Source organism: Cyanistes caeruleus, unplaced genomic scaffold (assembly GCF_971803275.1).
Source record: "Cyanistes caeruleus unplaced genomic scaffold, bCyaCae1.hap1.1 HAP1_SCAFFOLD_89, whole genome shotgun sequence".
Taxonomy (NCBI): domain Eukaryota; kingdom Metazoa; phylum Chordata; class Aves; order Passeriformes; family Paridae; genus Cyanistes; species Cyanistes caeruleus.
In genome coordinates this window covers 1,076,474-1,095,491 of record NW_028255894.1, presented here as the reverse complement: position 1 = coordinate 1,095,491, position 19,018 = coordinate 1,076,474, and the positions used below count along the sequence as shown (strand labels likewise).

General features: G+C 53.2%; 2 protein-coding genes across 2 annotated transcripts in view; one reads left to right on the top strand and one right to left on the bottom strand.

The window, feature by feature from the left end:
- LOC147646634 (uncharacterized) overlaps positions 1–19,018 on the top strand; it is a 272,424-nt gene that overhangs the window by 70,016 nt on the left and 183,390 nt on the right. The gene's annotated exons all lie outside the window — the stretch shown is intronic.
- LOC147646641 (maestro heat-like repeat-containing protein family member 7) lies at positions 7,727–13,802 on the bottom strand. Its single transcript, XM_086873175.1, has 17 exons — positions 13,627–13,802; positions 13,481–13,561; positions 13,148–13,289; positions 12,795–12,859; positions 12,311–12,676; positions 11,990–12,138; positions 11,585–11,732; positions 11,186–11,376; positions 10,966–11,103; positions 10,568–10,682; positions 10,258–10,395; positions 9,849–10,025; positions 9,560–9,715; positions 9,299–9,400; positions 8,798–8,900; positions 8,462–8,518; positions 7,727–8,156 (listed from the first exon to the last, which is right to left on the bottom strand). The coding sequence occupies exons 3-17, from the start codon at positions 13,263–13,265 to the stop codon at positions 8,035–8,037; spliced, it is 2,145 nt and encodes a 714-aa protein (XP_086729301.1). The 5' UTR covers positions 13,266–13,289; positions 13,481–13,561; positions 13,627–13,802; the 3' UTR covers positions 7,727–8,034.

Sequence of the window (19,018 nt, the reverse complement as noted above, 5' to 3'; positions counted from 1 at the left end):
GCGATCACTGTCAGGAATTCTCAGATTGGGAAGAATCTCCTGAGCAGCGGCTGTCCCCAGGAGAAGGCACGAGCCGCCGGGCACTCTTGGACTGGGAAGCTTGCCGCAAGCAAGAGCTGTGCCAGGATGGCCAGGAGGTGACTGGAGGCAAAGCAAAGAGAAAATCCTCCAGGTCCAGCTGGGATGATGACAGTGATGGAGAGCTGGCTCAGGACAGCAGGGAATACTGCGACATCCTGTGCAGCCAGCTCAAGGCCTGGCAGCGGGAGGACGATGACTGGGATGAGGTGAGCGTCCTGGAGCTGCACGAGGAAGGAGAAGAGGCCAGGCAGCAGAGACTGGCAGATTTAGCCCAAGAGGGAATCCTGCTGCCTGTCCCTCGAGAAGCTTGGGTGGAGTGCCAGGAGCCCGAGCTGTGCCCGCAGGAGCAACTCTGTGCCGGGCCTGGCCCTCTGGCAGCCCAAGCCACGGTGGAAGATGTCTCTTCTCCTGGGCAGCCGCTTCCCCAAAGGAAAGGCCGCTCACTCTTGAGGCGGGCGCTGCGGGGGCTGTGGGGGCTGCGGGGGCTGTTCCACTGCCCCTGCCTGGCGGCACAGCCACAGGATCAGTGCCCGCTGCCAGCAGCGCCGGGCTGCAGATGGCGGCTGCCCCGCGGCCTGCCCGGCGCCCCGAGCGAGCCGCACGGGCTGCCCCGGCCTGCGCTGGCCCTGCGGGCCGAGTCGGCCCCGGCCGCTCTGCAGCACCCCTGGGGCAGCTCCCCGAGGGCACACGGCAGCCCAAAGCGGCACCCAAAGGGGGGACCCTCGCTGCCGGGGCTCAGCGCCGCATCCCGGCCCATCTTCCGGCCGGGAAGGCACCTGGAAAGTCATCGGCTCCCAGCGGCAGCCTGGCACCGCCAGCGGCACCCCTGCACCGGGTCCCCGAGGGCCACAGCCACACGGCTCTTGGCCCTTTGCAGGGACACTGGCTCCAGCTCCTCCCTGCTGGACTCCAAGGCCATTTCCTCTCCTCAGGAAAGGTCTCCATGCTGATCCTGGGGCACTTTGGCCATGAGGAATGGACACAGACAGGAGGTGTTGCTCCCAGGACACGACGGCGGCCTGCTGGACTGCAACACACACAATTCTAACAAAAGAAAAGAAAGTTGTGTTTAGGAAGTAGTAGTAGGAAAGAAAAAAACCCCAAACCCACCTCCCCCCCAACGAAAACCTGCATAAGACCCTCCAGAAACCAAAAAATGATAAAGAATAAGAATAAGAATATTAGGAAGAAGAGGTAGAAGCTGAAGTAGATGAAGACGTAGTAGTACTTAAAACATGGAAAATTAAGAATAAGAATAAAATGTTGGAGTCTGGAATACAGAGTGTGTGCCCTTGTTTCTGATACTTAGTTATAAGATCCAGGTATAAGTTCCCCCAGGCAGGGCAGGTCCCTGGGTGCTGCCCCTGGCCCAGATAGTTTTCAGATGTGAAAAACTATCAGAAGTAAGGTTTTAGAAGACAAAATGTCTTCCCTGCTGACAGCACCGTAAGGAATAGCTGCAGGGCAGAGTTTTAAAAACAGAGGTTCTCTTGACCTCTCTACAGCCTTGCATGGTGCTCAGCATGACAGATCAGGGGAAAAAATATTATAGTGGGTCAGACACATCACATTGCAACAGAGATGCAACAGCACCCTTGATTTTTCCATGGTTCTGGATGACAAGAACTAGGATACTGCATTTAATATGACTACAAGAAGGGTTTGGAAAGAGAGAGTTCAGAAAAGAGCAACCAAATAATTAAGGGACTAGAGGGATTTACCTATGAGAAAGATTAAAAGAACTAAATCAATATGTCTAGTTTGGCTAAGTGATAACTAAGGAGAGGCATTTCAACCATCTACAGATGTTTGACTGACACACACACCCTAGGGAAGGAAAGGAATTACTTAGCAGGAAACAAGCAGGTATATCAGGGAGTAATGGAATGAAATTAAGAAAGAGAAAACTGCGGAATTTAAGGCAAATCCTCCTGACAATGGGTTCTAATAGTCTGTAGAAAACATACCAGCATATGTGCAACATATGGGAACAGTCTTGAATTGATAAGGAGGGGGACTTAAGTGACTTGATGGGCCTTTCCAATCTCAAATATTTATGATTCTATAATTAAGCATTATTAAATTTAATGATATGTGCCATTTTGTTTTCAGCAAGTTCTGACTGTTGCCTCAGGTCATAAGTGTGCAATTATTTCCTAACTAAAGGTCTTACTTTTTTACTCATGAATCCTTATGAAATTAACTAGGCTGGTCTGCTATTTTTTTATTTTTCTTAAATTAAATTTCTATTAATGCATTTTCCCTTATTTCCAACCAGCAGCTCTCTCCCTCAGTTAACAACTCACAATTCCCTCTTTATGCAAGGCAAGCCTGCACACTTACAGCTTCGTGGCTCGGTGCCGGAACCTGCTCAGCCTCAGGTTGAATGCCTGCTGTGTTCAAGGGAGCTGCTGTTCCCAAGCCCAGATGAGCACAGGGGCTCTTCTTCCTCTGAGGATGAACTGCGTGCAACAAAGGGGAAAAAATAAAGTTACATGATATTTTCAGCTAAGAGCTGTTTACAGAACTTTGAAAGCAGATCACGGCCAGATGAAAAGCTTCATGTCACCGCTCACCCCTGTGTCACAGCACCACTCAGCAAATGAAAACAGGTGTTTATGTGCTATTGCCCAAGCTCCTGGCCAGGATCACAGCTGGTGGGTAGCAAGTTTCCTCTATTTCTCTTTGGCAAACTCCTTGGTTTTGATGCACATGCTTGCTTGTGCCAAGATATATTCCAAAATATCCCCCCAAATGGGTACAAACCTAGGGAGTGGTCAGGAGGTTGTGGTCTCATGTGAGCAGTCATTTTGGGGATCCAAATGGTTTGTTCTGCTCTGTCTCAGACAGTGTCTGCTGCCTGAGTGTGCTGCAGCTTTTGCTGATATTTTACCATTGCCCGTGTTACAAGCACAGTTCCTCAAGAAGGTTGATACAGCCTAATTCTTTATTACCTAATCTATTATTAGGTGAATTATTACCTAAATCTATCTTTTGTCCAGGAAAGAGTGAAAGGCCATCTGTGATGCCTGCTGCTTTTGTGATACTTTCTTTCGGTTTCCCCCAGTAGTGCAGCTGCAGACTGGGCACGCTGTATCATCAATATCTGACACTCACACTCCCTTCACTCTTGACTACTTGCTTAAAGCTCCTCTCTTATTATGTGTGCAGGACCCCAGCCTCAGCCAGGGCAGTAAATGGCAGCAGTTTCACATCAGGATGTGGTGACAGCAGTGCCTGCAAACACTCTGCTGTAGCACTGGCAGCGTGGGCTCCCTCCTGAAGGACGAGATGGATCTTCCCCAGCCCCGACAGACAGAGTCCCCTCTTTGCTACCTGCCCCTGATCCTGAGCCCAGAGATGCTGTCTGCCAGCACGTGTGAGAGCTGGTTCTCTGAGGAGATCAGAGGATGTGAGAGCCTGGCAATTTCATCCCAGAGAAGTAAATCCTCGGTGAAAGAGGCTGGCTGCTGGCATTACAATATTCTCAATGCTAATTACCAGAAATCTAGTTTCCAAATATTTTCACTTTTAAGATACCACTGCAGCAATCAGGCTGAAGTGGGATAATTAAACGAAGCACTGTCTCCTCTCCCCTCCTCCCCCCATCACTCTGCAGCCCTGTCTGTCATTTCCCAGCACGGAATGGCTGAGATGTGGGAGGCTGATAGGAAAGCTCAGTATGTAAAATGCTGAGTGCATTTTACAGGAGGTGTGGCTTCAGCACAGCTTCCTCACTAGGAAAGAGCCACAAGGAGCCCTGGCTGCTCCTGTGGATGGTTTATCACTGAGCTGAGTCCAGTCAAAAGTCGGTGAAAAAGATGTAGGCAAAGAAAGAGAAGAAGGAATGAGAATATTTTCCCCTTTTCCCAAAGCAAGAACAGGCAAAATCTCGCTCTCCTTTTGAAACCCACAGGTTGTGAATCCAGTTTTGGCAGCTGTGATAAATAAATGTGTAATAAATGTGCTGAAGCATCCAAATACTTGGGGTATAAGGAAAGGATTACTGCTTGTCAGAAGTTGTCTATCTTTTGAATATTCTGCCCAAAGCAGCAAACAATTGAGTAACAACTTGGTACTGACAGCTCTTCCTTAAGATACAGCAACCTCAGCCATTGCCTTAGTCCACAGTCTTCTCTCTGTCTCCACGGCTTAATAAAACAACTTTAAATGTTGCAGTTTTGGTCTTAAACCAAGAAGAGGAATTGTTCTTTCACACTGTCGTGGTTTTAAAGCAGTAACTAAAAAATTACTAGAAAACTTCCTTATTTCTTGCTGTGAGATATGGATTGGAGCAAGAGCAAAACAGGCTTAAAACTTAAAAGGAAATAAAGGAAGTTTATTAACAAAACTACAAGAATAAGAAAACTAGAATAACCTCCAGAAAACCCTTTTTTCCCTCACTACCCAACCATTCCCTTGTACACATGACAACATAGAGACAAAAAAACTTGGAACTTTGGTGTTTAAAACAGTCCAAATTCCTGCTAGAGTCTTTTCATCAGTCTTTGTAGAGAAACAGAGGTCTTCTTCTGCTAATCTACAGAGTTTCTCACAAGAAAACTATTTCTGTTATAGCTTTCTATTTCTCTGATGTCAGCTGCCTGGAAATCTGTCATCAGTTCACTCCTCCCATTTCACATCACTCTGAGGTGTGTTATGGGTCAAATGAGTCTAGGGATGTCATTTTTAAGGATTCAAAGGCAGAAGTTCTCTTCATGGGTTTTTGTGAGCCTCCCTGGAAACAGAAGTTTTCTCTTTGCCTCTCAAGGCCCCAAATCTTCAACTATTACTTCTCCCCTCTGTTCCAGCACCTCACTGTATCACAATTACTCCACCTTTTACTCAAAATCCACACTTTGAACCACTCTATTCCTTCCAATATACTCTGAATTAAACAAGCTCTTTTTCAGAACGCTACTGTCCATCTCCATAGCTTTAATAGAAAAATATTTCAGCTTAATTAAAGCATCTCTTTATTCTCTCTTCCCCATCTAAAACTTAACTCTTTTCTTCACTGTCTTTGATGGTTTTATGATGTCTTCTTCATGTTATCTCTCTCTTTCTCCTCCTTCTCTCTCTCTGGGAAAAAGGAGTAATCTGTCAGTCTCATCCACGTAGTAAAAGAGTTAAAGTCTTGGAAAGCTGCAGATGTTCATGGTGTCAGGTTTCAGTTCAGCAGCAGAAACTGCAAACCAAGCCAGGCCGGCTCCGTTTCTCCCCCCCCACCCTCTGTGGCCTTGTCCAGCCTGGAGGGGAGGGAGGAGGCCGAGACAGAGCCCTGTGACCTCGTCAGAAGCCAGAAACCAAAGAGAACAAAAGAACCCTGGCTTTACATCTTAAGGTGGTGTTCACAAGTTGATCTCACTTCTCAATGGTTAAAACCACCACCAATTCTCAGAAATGACCAATAATTGGTCAGAGGAAAAACTCTTATCAGCCTCTCACAGCTTCAGCTTCCTCCCAGCTCCCGAAGCTATCTTAAAGGTAAAATCACCCCAGGACAACTGTGCATCTCAATACCCAGTTCCTGTAACTCTCCCCCTCTCTCGGAACCTTCGTTAACAATCCAACAGAAAAATTCTCCAGACCGTGCACCTCAGTACTCAGCTCTCATAAAATCTACTCAGACTTTTCCTCCCTTCTCGGAAACTTAGTTAAAAAACCAACAGAAAATATGAATATGCAACAAACTTCAGAAGAAAGAAAAAACTGAGACTACACAGCCTCAAGCTGTAAAAACCGTATCAAAACTCATCTCTCCAAAAGACAGGCAGTGAACTTGGGGGAATCAGTGTGACAGAGGCTGGTTCAGAGTTCACCCAGCGCCGATCCTGAGCTCGAAGCTGACCGTGATTGTAGCTGTTTTCATCATTTGATTTTGCAAATTTTTCAATAAAATTGTTACTGATAAATTTGGCTGAATTTCATTTATTACAGTGTACATGCACCTCAGCTGGGCTACTGATTTCACCCCTACCTCAGGCTCACCACCCTTGGGGCTGCTTCCAGACAGCCCAGCTGCATCCCCTTCCCCCTTCAAACCTAGTTTAAAGCCCTCTCAGTGAGTTCTGCCACTTCATAAGATAAAATTCTTCTACCCTTTAGAGAGATGCAGCCCATCCAGTTCCAGCAGGTCGGGTGCCAGAAAAGTTGCCCCATGATCAGAGAACCCAGAATTCTGCCGATGACACCAACCCTTGAGCCACTTGTTGATAATGTGGGCTCCCCTATTCCTTTCACTTCTTTTCTGCCACCAAAGGGACTGAGGAAAAGTCTACCTGTGCTCCTGCCCCATCAACCACTGAGCCAGTGCCCTGAAGTCCCTTTGAATTGCCCTGGCACTCCTCTTTTCAATCTCATCTCTGCCAGCCTGGAGTAGCAGCAGTGGATAATAACCAGAGGGCTGGATCAGCCCAGGAAGTCTCTCAGTGATGCCCCGTAGCCGAGTCCCAGGGAGGCAGCAGACCTCCCTGTGGGATGGCTCCAGTCAGCATGAGGGGCCCTCTGTTCCCCTCAGAAGGGAGTCACCCACTACAACCACCTTTTTTTTCTTTTTAATAAACTTTGTAACAAAAAGCCAGGCACTGGTAGATGGTAAAATTCTGATTTATAAATATTTTTTCCCATTTTTTATTGTTTTTTCCCCTCTTCTTTTCACTCCAATAGCATCACAAGTATTGAGAATGAAAAAAGGCCACAGTCCATCATCATTTTCACCGTTTTACAGACGTTTCTAAGAATATTCAGGAATGAGGATGGGCAAAAACAGCACTGCAGGAGCAGGAGTTGACTTCCAGTCCCATCAGAAAGGAAAAGGTGATCTTCCTGGAAAAAAATCCAATAATATTTTTAAAAATCCCTAAAAAGTTCCCAAATAAAATAAAAAATTTGGGCCCTCCCAGGCCCTGGTAGCCTGCTGGGCTGGAATTTCTCCTATTCCACCTCCAAATTATTCTTTACCCGTGGATTTGTCTGGAATTTTGTCCTTACTTTTCCCTATTTTTCCTTCTTAAAAATCCTTTTTTCCCCCAGTTCCTTTCTGCTTGTTTCCACTATGTTTTCCTCATTTCCAGTGCTGTATGGGATTTTTTTGGATCTGGATTGTGTCCTGCCTCTCTCCCCACCTTCTGGACCCCTAAATCCCAAAAGAGAATAACCCAAAAAACCTCAGAAGACTGAATCAGTACACGTGGCATTGTACTGTCATTGGAGTGTTCCTAGAAAAACGGGCAGAAATTTGGGATGAACATTCCCTCTCCAGTAGATCCATGAATAGCTGCAATGTAGAAGTGGAAAAAGCTGCTGAAATTGGGATTTTGCCTTTCCAGGAGGGTTTTTGAACCTGGCTTTATTCATTAACCTTTCAACGTGCACAACAGAGGACGGAACACGGCAGGGCCTTAGACACAACTTTGGTCCCTGACACACACAGAGGCTCCTTGTCCCACTACTGGCCTTCAGTAACACCTTGAACTCCACAATGCTGTGGAGCCGGGCCTTCAGCACAGGGACCTTTCCAGCCTGATCTGCGCTCCTTCCTCTGCGTCTCTGCACAAAACACGGCGCAGGAGAGAACGGCAGGAGGGGCCTGTGTGTCACAGCGCTCTGGATTTGTGACCCTTCAGCTCCACACAGATGCAGGTCAAGTGAAAAAGCCAAACTGTTTATTGATGGGATGCAAAGGGATGAGCAGAGGGGCAAAAAAGGGGATGGGGAGTGTCTGAGGGCTGGAAGGAGGGAGCTGTCAAAAGGGAGGGAGAGTGGAAGGAAAACGAAGGGATGGGCAGTGTCTGAGGGCTGCAGGAAGGGAGCTATCAAAAGGGAGGGAGATGGCTGAAGCTACACGAGCTTCCCACAGGCTCAGCTGTGCCAGTCATCAGCGGTGCCTGGAGCTCCAGCTGGTGTCTTCTGGTCTAAACGTAGCCTCATCTTCCATGGCATCTGAAGGTCTTAAATGAACACTGGTTCTGAGCCAGCAGATGAGCGTACTTCTGCAGCTCTTTTACTAAGTATCTCTTGAAGTGCTGTGTTTGAATGGGAAGGGTTGTCATCTCTCCTTAGGGCTTGAAGTGCTGGAAGAGAGGGGAACAGAGCCACAATCAGAACCCGGATCTGTGGGAATCCTAGGAGAATGTCCTGCCATGGCCATCCCAGCCTGCTCTAGCCATGGCCACAAGAGGGGAGGGGGAAATAGGATCAGCTGCAAGGTCCTGGTCACGAATCCACACTCCCCCAAACCCCCTGCCCCACTTCCCTGAAATCTCTCTGTGCTCTGCCCACACCACCCCTTGTCCACACAGGGAGCAAAGCCCTCCGCTGCCGGGACAGGGACTGCAGCTCCCCCAGTGCCAGCCCCTCACTGCCAGCCCTCACTCACCCTCAGTGAGGGCCTGCAGCTCTTTCTTCTGCCCCCTCAGGTGCTGCCCGGCCATCCCTGGGAACACAGAGCCTGTCAGGGCCCCAGCGGCACAGCTCCCTGCCAGCGGCGCTGCCAGCCCTGTGGCCACACGGCCTCCCGCCCCGGCAGGGCTCAGCCCGGGCCCTTGCCGCATCCTGACTCAGCCCAAGGGCACGGCTGCCAGAGGCCGGCAGCAGCAGCCCCGAGGGCAGCCGGGGCTCCAGGGCGCCGGGCCCGGGGCCGCTGCCGGGGCAGCAGCCGGGGCCGGGGCCGAGCTGCGGCGGGGCGGGGAGGGAGCCCGGGTTCGTGGCTCACCGATGAACCTGATGGCCGCCTCTTGCAAGGGCTCCTGTGGGCAGTCCAGGTACGGCAGGGCCCGGCGCAGCTGCTCGGCCGCTCGGTTCCTGTCCTGTGCCAGCTGCAGAGAGCGGCAGGAGGGAAGGGTTGGTGCGGGCTCTGCCCCTCGGCCGGGCACTGCCTGCGGCCAGCCCCGGCCTCCCGTGCTCGCCCAGCCCTGAGGCCCGGCCAGCAGCCGCTGGCGCCGGGCTCTGGAGGGGGCAGAGGGCCGACTGCTGCCCGGGGAGCCGCGGTGCCGCCCCTGCCCGCAGCCCCAGTGTGGGGCTCCATTGGCACCCGGCTCGGGGCCACAGGAGCCTGGAGAAGAAGCCGTGCGGCCCAGGGAAGGGAGCAGCGTGTGGGGCGCAGGCTGGTGCCCCTGGGTGCAGCACCGGGCAGGGGCCACAGCTGCCAGCCCCAAACACTGAGCACCGGGACCAGGGGGCTTCTCAAAGTTGAGCTAATCCGGGCTGCCCTTACCAGACACTCAGCAAACTTTGATAGCTGCTCCTTCCTAATCAGCTGCTTCAGATTCCTCCTCTTGAGGAACTCGGCCACACGAAGCAGCGTTTCCCGAGAGGCCTGGAGAGCTGCAGAGATGCAGAGATGGCACTGCAGCCCAGGGCACAGGACTCTTGTCTGGGTGACAGGGCCCAGAGGAAGCCGCAGCCTGGGAGGTTCCAGGACAGGTGGAAGCCGATGCCCTTCCCAGGGATGCACCAGCATCACACAAAACCTGACCTTCGCCACATGCTGGTTCTCATCATGGCAGTGGATGAAGAGTGGAAGCAGGCTCTGGTTCAAAATCTTCTCCAGGGGCTTCTTTCCCTCATCCACTACCAAGTCCATCACCTTGAAGAAGAGATCAAGGGAGAGCAACTGCACATGGCTGTGGTCCTGGAGGAAAAGAAGAGAAAAAGACCTTAATACCAATTCCCCCAGGCTCACCTGGGCAAAGGCCCAGAAATCTGTAATATACAAAGTTTCTGGGCAGCAACCAATGCCCGTGTCTGGGGGCACAGAGCCTTACATGGTCAAAGAGCAGCAGGAGTGCCTGAGCCAGCTTTGGGGCAGTGGTGCTGCATATCATGATGTCTTTATTCTTGAGAATACTGATGAACACACGGAGGGCCATGCCAACTACATCTCCATCTGCGTCACCCAGCAGCTCCTGAAGGCTTCGAGACAGGCTGCACATTCTTATGGCCTGTGTGGAACACAAGGCTGAGCTGGGAAGCCCTGAATGGCTGCAGTGCCAAGACCACCCTGGCACTGCAACCCCACCCTGCTGCTGCCAGGCCCAGAGGCCAAAGGCCTGTCCCAAAGCACTCAGGCAGGTGAGGGAGGAGAGCTGGGAGCAGCTGCCTCAGCTCCTGAAGCCCAGCCAGCCCAAGGGGCTGCTTTCCCCAGCACAGCTTCAGCCGCTGCCCTGTCCTCACCATCGAGGGTTCCTTGCTGAGCACCACGAGGCCTCTGAGCGCCAGGCGACGCCTCTGCCTGCACTCGCTCTGCAGGTGCCTTGATGTGATCTCAAGGACACTGTCACTGTGTTTAGTCAAGTCCAAGCACTCGAGGACCTGAAAGGCACAGGGCAGTGACAGGGGAGCCGGCCGGCAGGAGCCTGGAACTGGTCAGGGCTGGGCCCAGGCAGCAGCACAGGGCACGGGCACCGTCCCAGGCAGCTGTGGCTATGCAAGGGGACAGGGCTGGCAGGCAGCTCAGCGAGGTAGTGCTGGCCATCGGGCTCACCTCCACAAGGAATGCCAGGAAGGACAGATCACAGCATGGCTCCTCCCTTCTGAGTGACTTGAGCAGGTCGAGTGCAATATGGGAACAGAAGGGGATCAAGCCACGGAGCATCTCCCTGTCAGGGGGAAAACAGCACCAAGACCCTGATGGTGGGGGGACGGGGGGACAAACCTATCCCAGGAAAGAATCACAGAGATCTGGCCTTTCCCCAGAATCCCTGGAGGGACCATGGGTGCTTTGGGAAGTGGCTCCTTTTGGGCACCCTCCTCTCAGCCTTTTCCAGTCTGCTTAGCCATCCCTCAGTGACGAGGCCCTCTGGCCAGGACCACAGGGACTGTGTGACACACCCCAGGCACAGGGCACAGATTTCAGAGGCAGTTGGGAGAAGTGAGGCTCACCTGGCCAGCAGACCCACGGCATAGTGCTGGGTGTCAGCACAGAGCAGCGTGTCCCAGCCACGCTTGCGTCCCATTTCCATGACCACACTGTCACACCGCAGTCGGCAGAGCAGAGATTTCGTGGCCTGCACTGCAAACCTGTGTGCAGAGCAAAGCCCAGGTCACACTGAGTGCACTGGTGTCAGCCACAAGGGCATGGGAAGGACAGGAGGACTGGCACCTGTTGGGGTTGCTGGGAAGGCGGTGTTGCTCCCGGCATGTTTTCCAGAAGCTGTCAACTTCCACTGGTGGCATCTGCTGGGTGGTGATGACAACATGGAACAGCAGAGCCACAAACAGACGGGCGGAATAAAGCATCATCGCCTCGCAGCACTGTGGCATCTGGACAATCACCCAGAGCACCAGAGTTGCCTGCAAAAGAAGCACACCAAGGCAGTGCTCAGTGCCGAGGTGTCCATGGGGCAGGGCCTGAGGGGAGACACAGGGGGAGCAGCGGGCCTGGTGCCCCCCGAGCCTGCCCCTAGCCCAGGTTTCAGCCCAGCGCCTTAAGCAGGGAGAAGACGGAGAGCTCCTGGGGAAGCAAGCTCCAGGTGATCAAAGGCCATCTCCATAAACTTACACTCAAGGGAAAAACATCCTTGTTGTCTCCATCAGAGGTGCAGGTGCTGCAAAGGGGCCAGTTCTCCATCACACAGAGCAGTGTTGGCAGCACTTTCTCCACTGTTGGTCCCGACGAGCCTATGGTTTGCCACATCATGGCAGCAGCTCTGTGGGATCAGAGCTCTGTGTCAGGGGTGTCTCAGTCACAGAGCCATGCCCTGTGTAGCTGTGGGGACCCAGGTGACAGAGCCCCGGTGCCCTGAGGGGCAGGGAGGGAGCATTGGCAGCAGCCTCAGGAAACAGAGGGGCCCGAGGCTCCTGGACCTCTCTGCCTGTTGGGCAGAGCCCATTGGACAGGCTGTGCAGGGCGATGGGCCCTAAAGGCTGGTGAGCCCTGAGCTCTCAAGGCACGTGGGCCCCATACCTGTCACACGATGGGGCACAGCGCAGGAGGGTCAGCACCACATCAGCAGGGTGTTCTTCAGCCAGCCTTATAATGTCAATTTGCTGCCTGACATCCACAGTGACATGGGACACCAGACTCTGGTGAATGTTCCTCACAGTAGCTGGCACCTGGAGGAGGCATGGGGAAGACATGGAGTGCTGTCCAAGGCAGCAACTTCCCCAGCTTCCCCCAAGAAGTGCTTCCCTTCCTGTCATGCTCTGCTGGCCTCAAAGGCTGAGGGGGCCCTGTGGATGTGGCGTGAGGGGGCACAGGATCGTGGGAGACCTCCAGTTCCAGTACCTGACTGGGTACCTGCTGCTCAGAAGAAGCAGCTCTCTTCTCAACAACGTCAGAAGAAACACGAGGGTCCTTGAAATAATCCCATATGAGCTCTTGGCTTATAGTGGGAGTGGGTGTCCTGTTGGCCTTTGCGATGCCCTCAGTCTCTCCGGTGTCATCATTTTGAATGCCCTCAGTCCCTGCCATGTCAGCCTTTGCCCTGTCAAACTCCACTGCAGCGTCAGACTCTTGTGAGTGCTCAGCTGAATCCGGGCTGACATCAGGCTCTGCCTGGAGCTTGGTCAGCCTGCAGTCAGGCTCAGCTGCGCCCTCAGTTGCTGCTGTGGTGTTCCTCCTACGACGAATGCGCAGGAATTTGCGGAACCTCTGTGCAGAATGAACAAAGGACAGGGAAGAGAGGCATGTTCCATGGAGTGCTCCAAGCTCCACTGCTGGGCTGAGCAGTGCCAGCAGGCCCAGCCCAGGTGGGGATGGCTGCAGGTACCTGCGCTGCTCTGTGGAAGCGGCCACGGGCAGGCTCCTGCTCTTGTGTCTTTTCCATGGCTGCATCTGGCAAAGAGCAGCCAGAGCTGAGGGGCTGCAGGAGAGGCCGGAGAACACAGCCCAGCCCTGCACTCCCCAGGCAGGGACAGCCCTGGGATGGCTCAGGGGATGGAGCACAGCCACTGCCAGGGGTCAGCCCCAGCCCCTATTCTGTCTTGTCCTTCGGCATGTCCACATGGGACGGGACGGGACGGGACGGGACGGGACGGGACGGGACGGGATGGGATGGGATGGGATGGGGCAGGGCCCAGCTGACTGCAGCCATCAGCCCTGTGGCCCAGTTCTGCCACTCACCATCCTGCAGTGGCTGGAACTTCTTTGGCTCTTCCGGCTGTTGTGCTGGGGCAGGTCCAGGGTCTGTCTTTCTTTTCCCCCTGAACACTTTGAAGACGCTGAGGAATATGCCCGCCATTACACAATCTTGCCTTGAAGGCACCTTAAAGAGAGATGCCGTGGGAAATATCTGAGTCAACAAGTCCTGCAGTTGTGCCTTGAAGGCACCTGCGAGAGAGAAGCCCCAGGAAGGCTACAGGACAGCAAGTCCTGCAGTCTGGTCTCGAGGGTTCCTGCCACAATGACTGGAGACTCCTCGTAAATGACTGTGGTCACCAGGTCCCACAGTCTCACCTTGAGGACAGAGGCCAGAAGGATGGGAGATGCCTCAGAAAAGCTCCACGTCCAAGTACCAGAGTCTGGCCTTGAAGGCACCTGCAAAAGAAAAGTCTTGGGAAGGCCACGGGTCACCAAGTCCCGCAGTCTTGCCCCGCAGGCACCTGCAAAAGAAAAGCCTCGGGAAAGCCACGGGCCACCAAGGCCCGCAGTCTTGCCACGAGGTCACCTGTACAAGTAAAGACTTGGAAAAGCTCCGGGTCCGACACAAACGAGTGCGCTGTGCGGGGGCTCCTCACAGCACCGCTCTGCCGCGTCCTGTCCCGTCGCGTGCACTGGGCACTGTGGCATGGCCCTGTCACCGCCAGCTCCTATGTCACCACGTGTCACAAAGGGCTCTCTGACACCCTGTCCATTTCCATCCCATGGTGACCATGTGTCACAAAGGGCCCTTGCACACACTGCCACCTGCCCTTGGGCTGCCCCCATCCCCCCCAAAGTGGCCCAGGTTGGAAGGAATCCCTTGCCCAAAGTGTCTAAGACAGCCCAACAGGATCTTTAGGAACGCCTCAAACCATCAGCAAACGCTGCCCTGCTCTGCAGGCTCAGGGCAGCAGAAGGAGCCCCCAGGGCTGCCGATGCAGCCGCAGCAGAAAGGGCATGGGGCCTTGCACAGAATCTGCACAGGGGCCTGGCAGCACTGAAATCTGCAGGTGTGGCAGTGTCCCCACTGAGGCAGACCTGCCACCCCAGCCGAGCCCTGGCAGTGCTGGTGCCCTTCTCCTGCCCCAGAGACCTGTGCCCCTGGGGGGTTTCTGTGCCAGAGGGCAGCCAAAGCCCACATGCATTGGGGGCTGGGCTCCTTCCTGCAGGGGCTGTTGGCAGGAGCTCCTGGAGCTACTGCTGGCAATGCTTAGTCTTGGTCAGATTAATTACATGTGGGAATTATTTTCCCATTGATGTCATTCCCTGCAGCTATAAAACATCTTTGTGGGGAAGGCACAGAAGGATCTGGCATTTAAGAATCCTCAATTCATGAGAGCTTCCCCATTGCTCAACTCAAGAATTTCCTACAAGTTGCAGACTTCACCAATTAATTGGAATGGCCAGAGAATGTGAAAGAGTTGCAAGTTTGCTTCCCATCTCAAAGCAGCAAGTCCTTTGCCTTAACATCATCCATTGAGAGTCATTTTACAAAATATAACACTACACAGAGGCTAAAAAAAGGCCATTCTTTCGTTTGCAAACCTTTGCTTTTCTATGGAGGGATGATAATATCCTAATTCTCTGAAAAATTAAAGCTCTCAAGGAATGAAAGTCCACTCAGTATTACAAAATAATCCAAACGATTGAGTAGATTGCAAAAAGGCTAATCCTCCCCCTAGTACAGATATCTAGGTGGCCAGTAAATTACAGCTCTCCCCTCTTCTTTTTTTGCATGAGAAGCAGGACCACTAACAGGAAAAGTCACAGATATTACTTATGTCCTCCATAACCAAAGCTGAGCCAAACCATGGATGCTCCCATCAAACTGACTCAAATTCCAGCCTAGACCTCTCACTTACACACAACTCCTTCCCCAACACACCCACCAACACAAACAGCCCCAAAACACACTCACAGAACTCCTCAACACCCCACCAGGACCCTCAACTGTTCCCATCCCACCACAGAGCTTTCCCACCCTCCAGCAGACCCCCTGGTTCCCTGCACATGCCATGGGATGGCACTCAGCAGGATCTGCCCCAAGGCCTTGCGCGGTAGCAAGCTCAGGCTGCCAGGCCACTGGTTCCTGGATCATCCTTCCCACTGACCCTTCCTGTGCACAGCTGTTACATTTACACATTTGAGCCAGCTTGGACTTCTCCCCTTAAGCAGGATTGCTGGGAAAGGATGGAGAGCAGCCTGGCAAGCTCTTTCTCCAGCTCCCTCTTTACTCTTGGGGCAGCTAGAACATTCCACAGGAAAGCAACTGGTGCCACAAGGAGTGGGTGACATCAGGGGAGATCACTCAGGACTGCTAAATCCTGAGGGAGCACCGCTGGGTTTGACCTTTGGGTACCTGCACAAACTTAAAGTCAGCCGCCTTAGTTTCCAGGACAGCTCTGTGTTGGCCAGCATCCTGACATGGATGCAGGACTGCTGCGAGGCACTGCTGGGACCCAGCAGGACAGGACTGGGTGTCTTGTTTACATGTTGAAAATGAGTTAGATCGTATTTAGCTAGAAATTTAGTGATCCCTGAATTTGATAAGGAACTGGGCCATTATAAGCTAATAATTTTTTTTCTTTAATTCTGTATTTTAGCTGTTTTGTAGCGTTTAATTTTGTCTCAATACAGCAAAGTAGAGGCCCTTCTTTTGCTTTGGATTCTTTAGGGAATTGTTTCCCATCTGAAAGGAAGACTCTGTGAAGGGAGTGGTTGTCCAGGGGCAAAATACAGGTCATGAAGAAACAAGACGTGGCTGAGACCTCTTACATCCCACACTAAGGAGTCAGCCAAGGGAAAGGAGCATTTGGGAGTCATGCCTGGGGGAGGAGGGACAGGTGGTGGGGTTGTGGCTGTCTCTTAGCTGGGGGACACGGCTCAAAGGGCAAATGGTTGAGGTTTTGGCGTTGGACTGCTGCTGCCCCGAGGAACCACTGCTATTGCGCAACTTTTCCATCACTGTGTCTGTTTACTGTGGGTGAGCCTCTGCTCACAAGTGTAGCCATGTAACTGGGTCCTTTCAATACCCGATCACTCTGGGAGGGATCCTCACCATCTGCTTGGGTGCCTCAGGGGAAAACCAGGACCCCAACCCCCTTTGAAAGGGAGCATCTCATGGCTGCTTGTGGGAGCCCAGCAGCTGCTGCTGTTGCCAGGGCATTACACAGGTGACAGCCAGGGGACACCCAAAACAATCCCCCCCTCCACCTTCTTTCTCCTTCCAGGGTTGCCCAGCCCCTGCTGTTTCTGCTGCTGATCCGGATTCTTATTCCACTTTTAGCTCCACATCTCTGGGTCTGCCCAGCCCCATGCTGCTCCTGCCGCAGCTTCGGGCTCATTGCTAAACTCTTTGCCACCCCAGGCCTGCACTCCTCTGCTGTTCCAGCCCGGCCCCTCGAGGCTCCTGCTATCGTCCATTTCACCAACTTTATATCACCACACATTCAGGTGCCAAAATGAGTGTAGTGGGTCGACCCTGGCTGGGTGCCAGGTGCCCACTCTGTCGCTCTGTCACTCTCTTTCCCACTGGGACAGGGAAGAGGATAGGACGGAGAACGGCCAGCGGGGTGAGATAAAGCACTTTTATTACAGTAAAATAAAGAAATAAGCAGAGATCTGTGCCTGCGTGGGCTGAAGAGTTCCCGCCCCGTGGCTGAGGGGACCGGCGGGGCGGGGCCGCCCGCGCCTGGGCGGGAAACGCCCCCTGCGGCCGGGAGCGGCGGCGGCGGCGGCGGCTGCGCAGTGGGGACGCGCCCGCCCCTCCCGGGTCCCTCAGGGAGCGCCCACGTCCCCTCAGCGGCCCTCGGGTACTTTCAGGGACCGGCATGTCTGCTCAGCCACACGCGGCATGCCCGTGTCCCCCTCAAGTGATGCCCACGTTCCCTCAGTGACTCCGACGTACCCTGAGAGACTCGACAGACACCCACCTCTGCACAGTGACCCCATGTCACCTCAGTGCAATCCTGAGCACCTGCCACCCTCGGTGACCCTCATGGCCCCAGAGTGGCATGCAGGGCACCTTCATGCCTTTCAGAGACCTTCATGACACCTCAGCAACACACGGGGCATCCGCCTTCCCTCAGTGATGCATGAGGCACTTATGTCAGGAAAATTAACCCACAAACACCAGAGGTTTATATCCAAAAAGAAGACACAGGAGTCTTGTTACTTTATTTGAATAAAGGGAAAGGCCATGGGGCATTCCCCTGGGGTCTCTCAAATTTTTAGTGGACGCAGACTCCTTTCTTTCCTAATTTCCTGGCCGCATTTCCCACTCTCTTTACCCATTGGTGGAGGTATTTGAGAGGTACAGGCTTCCCAAATCACCTAATACAGACCCCCTTCTAATGCATACCCCCCATTTTTCTTACCCTATGGATATGATGGTTCCACGCATTGCTTCTTCCATCTCTCAGTTCCTAGCTTTACCCACAGTTTGTTTGTAAAGAGAAATCTCTCCCATATCTTTCAATCTCTTCTGAGAACCTAGTATCAGCTCAGTGACTCACATGTCCCCTCAGCATCACTTGCAGCACCCACCTTTCCCTCAGTAACCCACACATCCCACCAGCAAATCCAGGGGCACCAGCCATCCCCTCAGTAACTCACTCACCCTGAGTACAGCCCCAGGGGCCAGCAGCAGGCAGAAAGCTACAGGGGCAGGGGAAAAAGCTCTGCCCTGCTTACAGTGTGGGCTGAGGGCCAGGAGAGCTGCATGAGGGCCAGGAGAGCTGCATTTCCACCCTGAGGTTTTGGAGACAGGGGCTTTCACCCTCCTTATAGGGCTGCCCCTCTCTCCAGACAGCCAAAGGAGCACAATGGCAAAAGGCCAGCAACAGCAAAGCAGAGACCCAGCCCTGCACACAGGGAGGTCGCCCAGCACAAACCAGCCGTGGCACCCTGAAGTTGCCCACCGCACTCTCATGTATCCCTGCCCTGGGAATGCCAGGAATATGCTTTGCCCAGAGGGCCTTACTGTGGCTCCTCTTGGGCTCAAAGTTTCTGCTCTTCTCACTCACTCATACCTAAAGTCACAGAGCTTGGTGTCCCCCACTGCAAGAGGAACAAGGCTCAACACCCAGGCAGTTGAGCTCACGGCCTAGGGCTGATGGGCTCCAATCCCGAGGACAGGGAGGGCACACGCCCAGCCCCACAGCTCTCTAATGCCAGGGCCAGGGTTACACACCTGATTACAGGGGGCCTCCTTCTAATCATCTGCTGAGGGAAATTCCTGGAAAGCACCAGAGAAGACGAGTTTCAGGAACAAGGCGGGTGCCTGGGGGCAGCTTATGGCCTCTGACATCCAGCTCCTCAGGGCTTCCCACAACCCCGGCCCCTTAGGATCTGCCCCAGCAACCCAGGCAGCAACACACAGGCAGGAGGACACAGATGGTGCTTCCTGGATGGGACAGGGCTTGTGGCTTCAGTACAACCACCAAAGGCCAAGGGGCTTCTGGCCATCCTCCCCACACCACTGCACGCCTGGGAAGCTTGCTGAGCACGACCACCCTTTTCCCTCTCTTCCCCTATGCCCTGTGCACCATGGGCAGCAAAAGAAAGCTCCTGGGAGTCTGTCCATTGTAACATATCCTATATTTACATCCTAAAGAAAATAAAAAAGAAGAAAATAACAATCTTTAATGTAGTAAATTAAAGGGCCAGGAGACCTTCGGCTCCCTTTAACAAACCTTTATTAGAGAGAACTGGGCCCAGAGGTGGGGGCTTGGGGTGCATGCCGCCGCTGCTCCCCGTAGTCGACGTCAAGGAGGAGGATCACGCAGGCCTGTCGTCATCCACTGTCAGCAGGACTGGAGCCTCTATCCTCGCCAGGATCACCCAGAGACTCTG

Bases quoted from the DNA above. Each gene is read 5' to 3' on its own strand.
- LOC147646641 (XM_086873175.1), bottom strand. From the start codon at position 13,265: ATGGCGGGCATATTCCTCAGCGTCTTCAAAGTGTTCAGGGGGAAAAGA. The intron at 12,139-12,310 runs GTACTGGAACTG...TGCCTCCTCCAG, and splicing joins AGCAGCAGGTACCCAGTCAG to GTGCCAGCTACTGTGAGGAA. The intron at 11,377-11,584 runs GTAAGTTTATGG...CTTCTTTTGCAG, and splicing joins AGGATGTTTTTCCCTTGAGT to GCAACTCTGGTGCTCTGGGT.